The sequence below is a fragment of the Lissotriton helveticus genome, chromosome 3_1 (genome assembly GCF_964261635.1).
Source record: "Lissotriton helveticus chromosome 3_1, aLisHel1.1, whole genome shotgun sequence".
Lineage (NCBI taxonomy): Eukaryota > Metazoa > Chordata > Amphibia > Caudata > Salamandridae > Lissotriton > Lissotriton helveticus.
In genome coordinates, this window is record NC_136061.1 from 599915047 (window position 1) to 599930608 (window position 15562).

At 43.8% G+C, this 15562-nt stretch overlaps 1 protein-coding gene across 1 annotated transcript in view; it reads right to left on the reverse strand.

The window, feature by feature from the left end:
* Positions 1-15562, reverse strand: part of ERBB4 (erb-b2 receptor tyrosine kinase 4) — a 1576940-nt gene that overhangs the window by 94599 nt on the left and 1466779 nt on the right. The window contains exon 23 of the mRNA XM_078682001.1: positions 15214-15311. Within this exon, the coding sequence (XP_078538127.1) occupies positions 15214-15311 (98 nt within the window). The remainder of the gene's footprint in view (positions 1-15213; positions 15312-15562) is intronic.

Consider the following 15562-nt stretch of genomic DNA (forward strand, 5'->3'; position numbering starts at 1 on the left):
ATAGTACGGAGGTCACGAGGTACCATTGACCGCCGTGGATCCAAGATAGGGGGAGTGTAAGAGTGAGTGTATGAGTAACGGACGCTGGTCGAAAGTTACTGCGTGTGAGTAACCTATCGGAGAAGGCGATTGTCTGGAAGTAAACGGAAAGACATTTCGCCAAGTTAAGGTGACAACTACAGAAAGACTGTGGGCGTACAGTCAAGAAAGGTGATCGCTTGGACGGAAGTAATCATTTTTCAGAGTATGAATGGGATGCGTGCATGACCGAGGAGACGAGCTGAGAAAGGAGGGGAACTGCTGCGAAGGGGGACGGGTGACGTCGGCTAGAGCCGCGCTCTGATTGAGCGGTTGGTGTGACGTTAGCTAGAGCAGCGCTCTGGTTGGGCGGCTAGAGTGACGTCGGAGGAAAGTCGCGTACGGATAGGCCAGTTAGTGAGAACGGGGCTGAGATTGGTGGAATATCATCAGGAAGTAAACGAACGCGGAGAAAGAGCGAAATCATGAAGTGTTTTAAGTGTTTGAAAGGGATTTTTAAACGTAAAAGAAGTGAACATTATTACGGGGAAGAGGCACCGCCGGAGGGTACACCAGCTCATTACATGGCAACGAATGTGGGGCTGCATACGATATTGTGGATTGGGGCTTGGAATAAGCTTACGGAAGGGAATGAGGAAATGCAGTTCCCGAGGTACGGGACGTTTAAATTAGAGGTGTTACATCGGCTAAAAGCAACCATGTCCTCATTGAAACCCTCGCCCAGACCAACACAGTTTGAGGCTCTTAATGCATGGATTAAGGCTGCACACGACCGAAATTTGAACAGGCGTCAACAAAGACTGACGCGATCGGTAAGGGCAGTGCGAGATTCCAAATGGGATGAGGAGGAAAAGCGTTGGAGAGTACAGACTATTGAGGTGGAGAAAATGTATCCGATGAGGGAGGTGTCAGGAGGAGGAAACCTCATGGAAGAAGACGAGGAAAGCGAGTCGGAGGACAATCTGATAAACAGATTGTTAATGGATAGACCACCTCCGAGAGTGGGGTTAATAGAAGATAGAGGGCTCGCAAGGGAAGATGGAAATGACATAGAGGGATATACAGCACTCCCTATATCGGAATGGACACCTATCAAAGGCGGAGAAACACCTCCAAACAACACTGTACAGAGTGTAGTGGGAAGGTTTGTGGTGCAGAAAACGCCAACCACAGAAAGGGTTGAGTCTGTGGGATTGCCAGACGCTCTTCAAGTGCCTGTTACCATAGGACCCATAGTTTCGATCTATAATTCTGAGAGAGATAGAGGGGAACAACAAAGGCAATTGGATAGGGAAAGGATTGAGATGGAAAGGAGGAATAATGTGACAAATGCATGGAAACAATTGCCAGGTTCGGTAACATGGAACACCCCATTAGACACAACTGTCGGTCCCAATTCAGAACAGGGAGGTCCGAGAGGACCAATGGATCTAAGGGGACCACGGCCAAGATCTTTTTCAGAGTTAAGAGCTGATTTGAGGGAATGGGACGGGTCCGTAGTATCTCCAAGTAACAGGACAAGAACAGAACCAGAGTGGGAAAGCAGGGGTAACGGGACTGTATCTCATTGTGGGGCCAGCGACAGCAGTCAGGGCCGGGAAGGCCAAAGTCAAGAGAATAGAGGGGATGCATGTCCTACAAATCAGAGAGAACAGCCGGAACAAAATACTAGGATTGTAGAATGTGAGGAAATGTCCCGTCTCTGGGGGAAAGGAGGAGATGAGGCGGTACGGGCTTTTCAGAATAGGTTTAGGTGCCTTCATCATACACTTGGGGAAGACGTTCAACATTGGAGAAAGGAGAACAGCGATAGGTCCCGCCACGCCTCGAATAATCAGGAATCACAGGGAAGTAGGGAAGAAAGAGGGAGTAATGGAACATCTTACCCTGCATCCCGTGAAACTAGCCAGGATGGGGAGAGGGAGGCTAGGAGGCATGAAGGAGTGTTTCACCACCCACCCCGAGAAGATGGAAAGGCATGGGACTTAGAGAGATGGGAACAGGGGAGGACTCCCTATAATTCACCAATACCTAAACGTAGATCTCGGAGCTGGGATGGGAGAGATGCGGATGGAGGAGCTAAATTGAGTGTCTTGAAAGCTGAAATTAAGGCAAAAAGGCTTGATGTTACTAGTTTAAAATCAGATGTTGATGAGATAATAGATGGAACATTGCCTTTGGAAAGGATAGAATTGTATGAACAGGATGAGTTATTGTTCATGGCAAAGGATATTACTAGGAAAGCTAGAGCGTTTCATGAGAAATTGACTGATTTGGCAGACAGGTATGCCGTGGATTTGTCTAGGACAAGGGCATTACAGAGTAACCACAGATTACAGTACGCAGACCAAGATCTAGATGAGAAGAGAACTACTGGATTAAAAACACACATAAGAGAGCTGGTATCAGGGATAAGAGTGTGGAGGGAACTGGATAAATGGGAAGAAAGGTGGTCGAAAAAGGGCACAGTTAGGCGAAGTACAAATGTGATGACCCCTGAGGGAAGGGTAATGCAGATGGAGGCATTCCCTTTGCGAGAAATATCAAATGGAAATTATGTACATGTGCCCTGGAGTAGAGGAGATTTAGCTGCATTTACCAACTCATTTCCGAAGTTGCGGGACAATCCAGTCGAATGGTATAAACAGGTAGAGAGGTTTGTCAAAATCTCGAAAGTACTGTGGATAGATTTGAACACGTTGTTTGACATCGTGGTCCCATCTGATTTGTGGACCCCGTGCAAGACTAGTGTTGAATGGCCAAATACTGAACCAGTGAGGGATGCTCGGACTAATGGACCGTCCGAGATTGTCATGCAAAAGTACGAAAGGGTAATAGCATGGCTGAAAGATAAGGTACCACCACAGGATATAGATTGGGTAAAGATAGATCGAACAAGGCAAGAACCGAAGGAGACCGTGCATGAGTTTTATGAGAGGTTGCTGAAAACATTCAAGCAATACAGTGGACTAGATGTAATGGATCCCAAAGATATAGGGCAGTTTGTGTCAAAGTTTGTCTTGGGGTTGAGACCTGATATTTGTTTGATGATACAGCAACATTTAATCTGTTGGCAGAACAAACCACTAGATGAGATTTTACGTTATGCGAGGTACTGCAGTGACGAGATAGATTCTAAAGCCAAGAATCTAAAGGAGAAATTGATGGTGGTGCAAATGCAGTCCGCTGGGAAGGGTGGCCAGCAGAAACAGGGGATGGGACGAAAGCCAAACGGTCAGAATAAGGACAATGAGGAAGGGCAGAGACCTAGGATAGACTTTGCCACTTTAAAGAAAACGACAAAGTGTCATCAGTGTCACCAGGTGGGGCATTGGCGACGCGAGTGTCCCTTTAACCCTGAAAATGGAGAGCTAGAAGTAGAAGAACAGGTCCAAGAAGACCCAGTGCAAAAGGTGACAGTCCCAAGCAGTAAGGTGGCCAAAGGGGGGACTTCGGCTCCACAGGCCCAATTCCCACAGCCACCGAAGATAGCAGCTGGGGGAAAGGTCTTTAAACAAATGCCTCTGTTTATCGAGGAAGAAAAGTGTTATTACATTGACCCATTGACAGGACAACGGGTGAGCAGTGAAGAGGATTGTACCCTCGGGGCAGTCCTAGAAGTGGATCAAAGAGGGCCATTTGTTGAGGCAGAAGTGGCAGGGTGTCCCACTACGTTCTTAGTGGACACTGGGGGTACTCGTTCAACTCTGAGATCAGCGGGGTTTCCAGACTTGCCGATGTCAGGGGAAACAATTCAGGTGGTAGGAGTTGCAAATAAAAGAATGACTAGTCCCTTGACAGAACCAGTATCTGTGAAAATAGGAAATCATATGAACGAACATCAGTTTGTGGTTTGTGACTCGAGTCCGGTATGTCTGTTAGGAAGGGATTTGTTATGCAAATTGAATTGCACCATATACTGAACCCCACAAGGAGTGGAGGTACAGACTACCGACGATGATGCTACCTTTAAGGTGGCCAATTCAAAATTCTGTGTAGAACTATATCCTACTCTGACTGTAGAAGATCTTCCCCAAGATTTAAGAGATGCAGTGGCGTCAGAGGTGTGGGATTTCACAGGAGAAGATATAGGATTGATTAAAGGGGTAGAACCGGTAAAAATATTGGTAAAACCAAATGTTGAGTTTCCAAGAACGCCTCAATACAAATTATCACAGGAAACGATTGCAGGAATAAAGCCTGTGATCGAGTCAATGATTCAACAGGGAATACTGAAAGAAATCGTGGGCAGTCCTTGTAACTCCCCGATTATGGGTTTGCAGAAACCTAGCGGGAAGTTTAGGATAGTTCAGGATTTACGAAAAATTAACAACATAGTCGTTTCATGTTGTCCCGTGGTACCGAATCCATCAGTGATATTGTTTCAAATACCATGTCAAGCAGAATGGTTCACAGTGATAGATCTTTGTCAGGCTTTCTTTTCAATCCCATTGGATGAAGAGAGCAGGTATCTTTTTGCTTTTAAAATGGAAGATCGCGTTTTAACATGGTGTCGAATCCCACAAGGATTCACAGATAGCCCATCCATCTCTAATCAGTTGCTGAAAAAGAATCTTGAGAATCTAGTACTGCCACAGAATTCGGTTCTGGTACAGTACATAGATGACCTACTTGTTGCGTCAGAGACAGAGGAAGCTTGTAAAGCAGATTCAATTGCCTTACTGAATCATTTAGCTGAAAATGGACATAAGGTATCTCCGAGCAAGTTGCAGTATTGTTTGACAGAAGTACAGTATCTAGGGCACAGGTTAGAAAAAGGGAAACGTAAGGTGTCCCCGGAGAGGATTGAGGCGATAATGAAAATGAATGCGCCTACAACACAGAGAGAAGTTAGAATGTTCCTAGGAATGGTGGGTTACTGCCGACAGTGGATAGTTAACTTCTCACTGAAAGCAAAGCCCTTACAGAAACTGACGCACAAGGAGGTGAGTGATCCGGTACCATGGGATGAAGAATGTCTGGTGGCGTTTTTACAGCTGAGAGACGATTTATGTCGTGCTCCGGCTCTGGGAATGCCAGATTACGAAAAGTCATTTTCACTCTATTGCTGTGAGAGAGAGGGATGTGCTTTGTCAGTCTTGGCACAGACCCACGGAAATGCCCGTAGACCAGTTGCATATTTTTCGGCTACATTAGATCCAGTAGCCGCAGCGTTGCCCGGATGTCTCAAATCCGTTGCTGCAACGGGTGTCAGCATTGAAAGGAGCGAGAGTATTGTGATGGGACATCCAGTAGTGGTGTATGTACCACATTCAGTTGAATTGCTAATGACCAGGACGAAGACGCAGCATCTGACCAATAGTAGGCTCACGCGCTACGAGCAAGTTATACTTGCCGCAGAGAACGTGACTCTCAGGAGATGCTCTGTCTTGAATCCTGCTACTTTGATGCCATTACCTACTGTAATAGAAGGCGAAGGATGTGAAGACCACGATTGCCTTGATGTGACTGAACTATGCACGAAACCCCGACCAGATATTGTGGATGAGCCATTGTCTGACCCCGATGAAATTTATTTTGTTGATGGCTCATGTTTAAGAGACGATACTGGTCGGTTGAGAGCAGCTTATGCTGTTTGTACCATTACTGGAGTTGTGGAAGCCGCTTGCCTGGAAGGAGTACATTCCGCACAGGTAGCAGAAATTATTGCCCTAACTCGTGCCTGCATAGCAGGAAACGGGAAAAGAGTCACCATCTACACGGACAGCCAATATGGTTTCGGTGTGGTTCATGATTTCGGGCAGTTGTGGTCTCAGAGAGGTTACATGACCTCCTCTGGTTCGCCCATTCGAAATGGAGAATTTGTGCGATTATTGTTAGAAGCATTACAAGGTCCAGTTGACATTGCAATCGTAAAGTGTGTAGCTCATACTAAGAATACAGATTTTGTGTCACAAGGCAACAGATACGCTGATGAAGTCGCACGCTATTGTGCGGAACAAAATTATTCTTTCTCAAAGGTGGAAATAGAAGGTGCAGAAGAAAAGACTGAATTAAGTATGATGTTAGAAACTGTAGACACTTGGGAGGATTTAAGAATAATGCAGGAGAACGCACCTGAAACAGAGAAAAAGGCATGGGAAATAGCAGGTTGTGTGCGAAGTGAAATGGATTTTTGGGTTTCAGCAGATGGGAGAGCTGTGTTACCTGAAGAATTAGCTAATCCCATGGCGAGAGAAATACATGGTCCAGTACATCTAGGAAGGGATGCTATGATGAAAGTGTTTAGGCAAACTTGGTATTGCCCTAAATTTAGAATAGCAGCAGAATCAGTATGTAAGCGATGTGTTACCTGCCAACAACTGAACGTAGGCAAACGAACACCAGTCACACTGAGTCACATTGGGAGGTCGGGGGGGCCTTTCAATAGAATGCAATTAGATTTCATCGAAATGCCAAGAGTCAATCGCCTTAGGTATGTGTTGGTGATTGTATGCGTATTTTCCAGATGGGTTGAAGCGTACCCTACACGTAGGTGCGATACACTCACAGTGGCTAAATTGTTGCTCAGGGAGTTGATACCGCGCTTCGGGGTGCCTGCCTCTTTGGAATCTGACAGAGGAAAACATTTTAACAGCGAAATAGTGAAGATGTTGTGCTCCACACTGAATATCGATCAAAAGCTGCATTGTAGTTATCGACCAGAAGCTTCAGGAATTGTGGAACAAGTGAACGGCACGTTGAAGAATAGATTGGCTAAAGTAGTGGCATCCACATCTTTGAGTTGGCCAGATGCTCTTCCTTTAGTGCTCATGAGCATGCGCAGCACACCTGATAGGAGGACAGGTCTCTCTCCTCACGAGATCCTGATGGGGAGGGCCATGAGACTTCCTACAGTTCCAACTACTGCTCTATTGAATATTACAGATGATCTGATCTTGGATTATTGTAAAGGACTGTCTGACGCCATCCATTCTGTGTCCCTTCAGGTGCATGCGGCTGAAGTTCCAGCACCGAGGAACCTGTGTCATGATCTGAACCCAGGGGACTGGGTCTTAGTTAAAAAACACGTCCGGAAGAACTGCCTAGATGTTCGCTGGCGTGGGCCCTTTCAGGTAATCCTGATAACGAACACCGCGGTGAAGTGCGGGGGGCTGCCAAATTGGATCCATGCATCCCATACTAGAAGAGTTCCAGCACCTCTAGAAGGAACAGCTCCCATCCCAGACGAAAGCCCGGAAGTGGAAGAAGAGTCGCAAGAAGGGATTGAGGCAGCTGAGGGGGTGTCGGAAGAAGTTGGGAACGCAACGGATTCAGAAGAAGAGCGAAGGCAGGACGGCAGTGAGACAGAAGACGCAACTGAAGGAGAGAGCAGAAGTGAATACGACTCAGACTCAGATCCGTATCAGAGCGACCAAGAACCAAGTGAGAGGACAAGAAATAGGAGAATAAGGCTTGGAGCTGCCACTTGGCCAACAAGGAGAAGAAGGCTAAGTTTGAGGTCGGCCCAGGAAGAAACGCTTACTCCTATATCCGAAGACTCAGATCCAGAAGAAGATATCCAGGATCAAGCCGAGGAGGGTCTTAGAAGATCAAGGAGGGTGCGAGTGCCTAGTAGAAGATACTCTACTCCCGACTGGACCTACCTCGTTGCAGATGTCTGGGAGACACAGAACAGGGAGGATCAGGGAAGTGGAACTGATCAGAACTGACCCGATCATCACAGTGCAAATAAGGTTTCTACTGCCAGGAGCGGAGACCGAAAGGTTGCTGACACTCAACATCGTTCATCCTGCTCTCCTGAGTGGAATAAGAAAATTGATTTTAGAGACAGTTGAGTTTCCAGTTTGCTGTTCACGATATCCAATATTGGAGGGAACTCTTCTTCGTTTGGAAATGCTTGAGCGAGTAGTAGAAATGCTAGGAGCGCTTATTGTTGTGGATTAATACCATATTGTGAATGTCTTCAAAGGGGCGCAGAACTGGAAAGGTGAAGAAAGTGATCTTGATTAGAACGGACCCCTTTGTAATTGTGGATGTAGAACTGATAGTACCAGGAGTGGAAATTGAAAAAACGCTAACTCTCAATTTTGTCCGTCCACTTGTCTTGAGCGAAATAAGGAGAATAATCCTAGAAAAAGTTGACTTTCCATGTTGTGGGACGAACTGCCCAGAACCTGAGGGAATGATACTTCGGATGGACATTTATGAAGACGTAGTGTCACTCCTTGAGTCATACATAACTTCAGACGAAAATAAGACTGTTGAAAAGAAATTGTAAAAACTTGTTGCAAGATAACCTAGCGCCGAGTGGAAGAAGAAAAGTGATAGGGGTTTCATTTTAGTGGATGGAGAAGGGCTAGGGTTGTCTATTTTCTACTGGACTTTGAACTGTTTTGCGGAAACAAATTGTCAAGCTTCCAAGTGTTCAAAGAAAGACATTGCAAGAGAGAAAGACTTTGTTTGAAAAGAAGAGGAAGTGAATGCTGGAAGAAAGTCAAAAACTACACTGTTTGAGAACATGGAGGCTGGCAACCCGAACCGCAGGGCAAAATGTATAGCTGTTACACTTTTAGGAGTAGTGGTTTCTCTTATAATTTTAGTGGTAACTGTTTCATTCCTAGCGGGACACGAAGGGGATGAAACCGCAGTTAAGGAGGATAAGGGAGTATCAACACCGAAAACTACCATTATTAAAGAGAAGGGAAACATCAATGAGAAAGACAAAGCATTGTTAGATGCAGAAATAAAAAGGCTTCACACCGATGAGTCACAGGGAAATTACAAGTCAAATGCTTATGCTAAATTGCTTTATGAATATGTTGATGCCATGGAAGTGAAGGATTGTTACGTTTGTATGCAATTACCAGCTTCAGTGGAGGAGGGTATCAGATACCATCATCTTCCATTGACATATGGAATAACGTGCAGTTTATTGTTGAGCATGTTTTATGGACGAGAAGGATTCGAGTATTATTTCTCGAATTTCGACTCGACATTGCCAGAGGTTCCGAATTTCAAGCATTTGAACAAATGGGACTACTACAAAAGCGAAGACAGATTACACAAATGGTTTATTCCATGGAAAACGTTAGATACTTCACATGCTCGAAGGAACAATCTGACTTGTCAAATATCAGAAGTTGAGAAAAAGTTTATAGCACAGGTAGATACTAGATACAGGAGGCAGAAGATTTTGAAAGCATCAGGACAATGGGAAACAGATTGGACCAAGGAGGAAAGGGCACATCAAAGAAAAGGTAGTATTGGTCCAATTGCTTTGGATAAGGATAAACGGGGAAAACTGTGCATTCACAGGAGTTACTCATATTATGAAAACTTTTATGTAGGTCAAGTCCATTGTGAACATGCCTTTCAATTGGAGTATTACTCTAAGAACTTTTTGAAAGGGATGCAAGCAATACCAAATGTATATTTTGTATGTGGAAGAAGTGCCTATGTGAAGTTACCAGATAATTGGTACGGATCATGCTATCTGGCTGTTGTCTTCCCTAAAATATATCATGTTGAGAATTTAGACACGCCTAAGAAAGAAATATCAACTAGATGGAAGCGAGGGCTGGGTGCAGCAGAAGTAGTTGGAGATGTACTCGGTGCTGCATTCCCTTTCTTAGGATTGATAATGAATGACATCAAAATTAGGAGGTTAGCTACAGTCGTAGATAGGCTATCTGCTAGTACTGCAAGATCATTGATGCTGATAGAAGGTGAGATGCAATCGATTAGGGCAATGGTTCTTCAGAACCGACTTGCTTTAGATGTTCTGTTAGCAAAAGAGGGAGGAGTCTGTAAGGCCTTGAAGGTCCAGGAATGCTGTACTTACATTCCAGACAATTCAAAACCTCTAGAGAAGTATATACAAAATATCACTGCCATACACTACGAAATTGAGGACCTAGCAAAGGTAAATGTGTGGGAAAAAGTAGGTCATGGAATGGGTAAAGTTGGAAGTTGGTTTGCCAACTTAGGAAAGGGTATCGTTTGGTACATATTGAAACCCATCATCATAATTGTGATTTGTGTAATCACTTTGTGGGGATTGGTGCGTTTGTATCAATGTTATAGAGCAAATAGGTTACAGAGAGCTATGAAGAAACAGGAAGAAGAGTTGACAGCGATGCAGGACACTCAATATAAGAGTCTGAAAGCATTAGAGAGTATGAAAAGAGGTGGAACTGCCCTGTCTTCACTTTAAAAGGTTCTACATTTTTAGTGTCTTGGTGATGATGACCCCTGAAGGTCATCAAAGAGGGGACTGAGAGAGCACAAGTTTGAAAAAAATGTATAAGTACGCCATATTTACAAGCACGTAGTTAGTTTAAACATGTTTTGCACACGAGTGTTTTATATCCAGGAGTGAAATATACAGAGTGGTTTATATTCAGTAGTGAAATGTATAGAATGTTAAGTAGAGTAACTATAATTATAACGGTGTGAGATTAATGTAGAAATGTTGGAATATATGTGAAAACCTCATGTTCTCATGTTAAAAGAATCATGTCCGAATTAAATGTAACTTTGAAAATCCAGTATTATGTGTAGGCCTTAGGGCAATTCACAGCAAACCTGAACGTGCTGCTAAATTAATGTGAGATAAGGTTGACATGGTTCTTCCAAAATGTACTATTGAACTTAGGGTTAAAAGTATATGCTTTATAGATGTGTTATTTTAGAAACGTATGCTAGTTAAGAATGTTTGCTGTTTAAATCAAGTTAACGTTTTAAGAGTGCAGGGACCTGCTGCATGTAAATCAAGTAGGCCAGAGGAGATAATGGCATGTCGTGTAAATCGTCATGTGCTCGTTAGAGAAGAGGTCGCGAGGTGTCCAGCACCGAGCTTTGAGAGTGTTTTATGACTAAAGATATGGTGGAGTCTGGAATTTGAGGCCCACTGCAGGACGAGCTGTATGCAGGTGCGAGGGTCCTAATCAGCTCGAATGAAAGGGACTTTGTTCAGTGGCGCCTTGCGCAGGCCTGTAGGAGTTTCCAGGAATTTCAGGGGGTATCAGCGCACTGAAGAAGAAGCCTGGGAACCAAGGTCAACTATAACGAGGGTCTTCAAGAGTACCATCATGGAGTTTGCCGCGCAAAGATGTACCACGTGAGGGGCGTCCCAAGGGGCGTTTCTATTGGAAATGTGATTTGGTATTAGGGAAAGCGACCCGGGAGGAGAGCAGAGCAGATGATTTTGGGAGCCTAAGGAAGCGGATGGGTAGGCAGATAGGCTGATCAGGAGAGACCCATTATCAGAGAAGAGACAAAGAGAAGTGCGTGATCTTCTTAGGAAGTCACCACGGCTGACACCTAGAGGGTTAAGATCTTGCTAAGTAGGGATGTCATTTAAAATAGTGTAGGGACAGACTAACCTTAATTTTCTTTTCTGTAATGACTTTGAGATTGCAACTTATATCTATTTTGACAACCCTTATGGTCTTTGAGCTTGTACTTATTATTTTGTTCTTCAGACTTAGATTATTCAAGAAGTTCATGTTTATAGTGATACCAATTTACCTTTTGAATCTCATTTTGAGAAGTTTGTATCTTCAGTTATCTTTGACTTTATATTAAATCTTTAAAACTTAAATTTGGTCAGTGGTCATTTAGAGTGTTGTAAGTTCTTAAATTGATTGACTTATTGAGAGATTACCTTTTACTCAAAGACAGGTACCAACGATTCAGTCGACATAGTTTGGGATTTGGTAAGATAATTAGTAACCAGTAATCCCGCGTTAGCATTTCAACAATGTAATGGTCACATAACAGGCAAAAAATTACAAATGTGTCTGCTGGGCGGAAATGCTACCCTTGCCTTTGCCCTCCCCGTTTCCATTAACGTCCTGTGCGACGGGTCACGGTAGCCAGCAAAGCGCATGCGCCGTGCATCCGCACGTGACCTTCACACAAAGTGCTGTAAACATTTTACCGTGGTGCTGGGCCCACCACAAGCGTGTGAGCGGCCACCGCCTGGCGTAACAAATTGTCTCATCTGGAAGGCACGAAATGCACAGCAGCCCAGCAGATGGAAGAAACCATCACTGCACACAAGTGCTCCCTGTTCGCTTCTATTTTCAGATGTTTACTAAACAGCTCTGTAATATTTTCTTTCAAAACACCTTACCCCTGTCGATTCTCATTTTTCTTGCTCTGCCGTCATTTCATTTCGCTCGCTTCATTGGCTCGTGCTCACCAGCACACAGTCGTTGAGAGTTTTCCATTCTTTCCACTGGGAAATTCAACCGAAAACTCACTTTGCCAGCGGCCTGAGCTACCACCAGCACGTGCCGAGGGATAAACCAATGATTTTTACATTTGAGATTTTTTTTGTTTTTTGGCAACTAACTTTTCAAACACCTGATTGGCGGATTTTATGGACAGGAACTCTGGTACCGGTCAAATCCAATACTACAACTTACAGCATCACTGTTTAAATTCAATGAGGTTGGAGTGAAGGATAGCCTGTAATATAGCATTTCGTGCACACGATTACCACAGATATATTTTCCCCATGCAGTTATTACCAGACGAAATCTACATTCGAAAAAACTTGGAATTGCACACAAATCGTATTATAAAACGGTGCAAAACTTGTGTGCAGTAAATCTGAAGTAAACTTTTGACTTGGAATGAGGGCCTTCGTTCATTTGAGCTTCTTGGATTTTAAGGTAGGAGCCCCTAGGTCCTGTCTGATTTCTTTGAGAGATTCATTGTATGATGGGGTGTGAGGAACATTTTGAGGAACACCGCTTTCATGTATTTTCTACTATTTGTGTCATATGTGGGGGGGAAAAGGCTGGAGTGCGTTTTTTGTGTGCTGGTAAAGTGCTTACATCATTTAAAGCGTCTTCTGTGTACTGGTGGGCTGCACGGCTGTGGAGGATTTGAGGATCCAGGACTCTCATTCCAAGCACTTCATACCCAGAATTCACCAAGATGTCTACGGGTGATTCAGCCCCTCGGTTAAACAGCACTTCATGTCTTGAAGGCTGGAGAAACATTGCAGGGCGGCTACTCTGCAAGCCGATAACCTGTCTGCACTTCAAAATTCTCTCGTAATGTGAGGTGCTCAAAGTCTGCAGTTACTCGTCAATATTGTCTACTGAACCCAGATGAGCCATAAAGCTATGCTTCGAAAAGTCAGAAATAAATTTCTGTGTGTTTCTGGTGATTATCAAATACCTTTAAAACTAAGCATGGAAACCTATGGCAGGTATATATTTCCAGACGTTTGTGGGGAAGATGTTCTCTGATGCACATTAAATGAGCCCTCCTACAATGGCTTATTTTGTAGAGAACTGACGTTGTATCACTCTCATTTATGCCACCTTAGGAAAAGCCACTAACAGTGAAGGGAGAGGAATTATGATTGCGTAGTTCAGTATAGCTGTTGAACTGCAACAGTCTTGAATGTTAACCAGAGATTTCCTTCATCGAAAGTTCATAACAACAGAATTAAGGTTGTTTTTTTTTTAATGTTGGTTGGTAACTGATCTCAGTAGAGAATGATAAATTCCATCAAGAATGCATTTCAGTGAATTGGGGGGCAGGGGAGGGAGAGGGAGCATTTGTTGCGATGTACTTGTAAATTCCCAAAACATATTTGCTCCCCTCCTTTCAGTGTCTTCTTGAGATGCAAGGCAGCATGAGGCACGTGACCGTGACTTTGGCCCTCAGAGCCCGCTGGACAAGTTCTTTGGACACGTGTACCAGGCTCTTTGTGCAGAGCATGGTCTTCAGTCGACCTGTTCGCCAAGTCCCCCTCATCCGGAACCCACTAAACATGGTCTTCGACCATGACCAGCTGGTTCGGCCTTGCTACGTAGCTTTGAGAGCCCTCTAGGCACAATCTTTCTAAATGCGCAGCAGGCTCAAGGGGTAGTGTGGGGCCTTAAACCACACTCCTTGGCCCTTACCCATGCATCTGATCTTTCTTATGTTTACCCTCCGTTTTCAAGACCTCTTTAGAAGCTTGTTTTGGACGCTAAGTGTAGAATGATTATAAAAATGTGTCTTTTTTATTAACTTTGATGCCCAGTTCATAAACCCGAAGAGGTTCATAAAGCAGTTCCTAAACTCATATGGTCGGATCTGGTGGCTCAGTGGACTAATATGTCCACTAGAGGGCCTTTGTTCGACCTCATGGTCACAGGTTCAAATCCTGGCAGGTCCACTCAGCCTTTTATCCATCTAAGGTCGATAACATGAATACCATTGAGTTGGGTAGCAATGAACATCTATTATTCATTGCCAAGATACCCTTCTAGGTGAACGTGCACTTTACAAATACGTATGTTATGGTAAATTAGATTTGATTCCTGAGAAAAAGGCATTTTTATCCTTTGCACGACAAAGCTCCTGAATGTCTTTTTTCACAACCACATTTATGAACTGTGATCTCCATTTCTGGGGCCTCATTTGGCCTACTGATGCAGATGATCATTTGTACTTGGCCTGTTCATGAACCTACCAAACAAGTGTGTGAAATGTCTGAGTTTTTGGCATTTCCAGTAGAAAAAGCTGACGTTCCCATTTCCACTGGGATAGCTTGCTTTCTGTTGCAGCAAAAAGTACTAGACAGGGGTACACATGGCTTGACTTAAAGATAGAATTTGGTTCACCTAAGCTGCCTTCTTTTCTCGGTGTAAATATGTTAAGCAGATTTTAAGGAATTTAAACAAGGCCAATTTATAAATAATCAATATTGGCCAGTTGCAAATCTGAGCCAATTTAAAAAACTGAAATTTGACTGCAACATAACATTTGACTGGCTGAGATGTCTTTCCTCAACAAACTTACTTAAATTCAGAAACCTACTTAGTTGATGTCGAGCCAGTTGAGTACAATGCAAGTACTCCAGAAGGATACAAGGACACATCCCAGAAGGGTGGAAAGTGCCTCTGGGACTCCATGTATTACTCTTCAGTATGGTTATCTTGCCTGGTCAATAGGGAAAATAATTTTTGGGATCAGAAGTAACTTTGGCATGGTCTGATAATTTTGCATGGAATCCAGCATAAAGGTACTACATGCACCATAGCTATATCCATTTACATTTTCTCTATGTTGGTTGTGGGACAGAATAGATTCCTTTGTTAATTTCGTCCAATATGATCAGTAGTTTTTTACAGAACAAAACACTGCAGACATACATTTTTAAGGGATACTTTTAGGGATGAATTGTTTCCAGAGACTCACCTGTATCACCAAATATCTCGGAGGGTCCCGCGCCATTCTCGAAAATTCCGCAGCCAGCTCCTTGAACTTGGGACGACTGTCGGCATCAATCATCCAACCTGGATAGATGAGAGGGACAAAAAGATGAGCTAATTTACTGCTGTCGTCATTGAAGCCTTATGTGTTAAGCTCTGCTTATAGTTCTGTGTATAGCTCTCAAGTAAACATTGCAAATATTGGCAGGGCCACCATGGCCTTTCATTCTTCTGAGGTCAGTAATGCCAATACACCATTGTGTTGGCTAATCAAAGCAGTTAAGTAAAAACAGTGTGTGCTATGTAGTTTTTGAATGTTATTGTTCGCAATGACT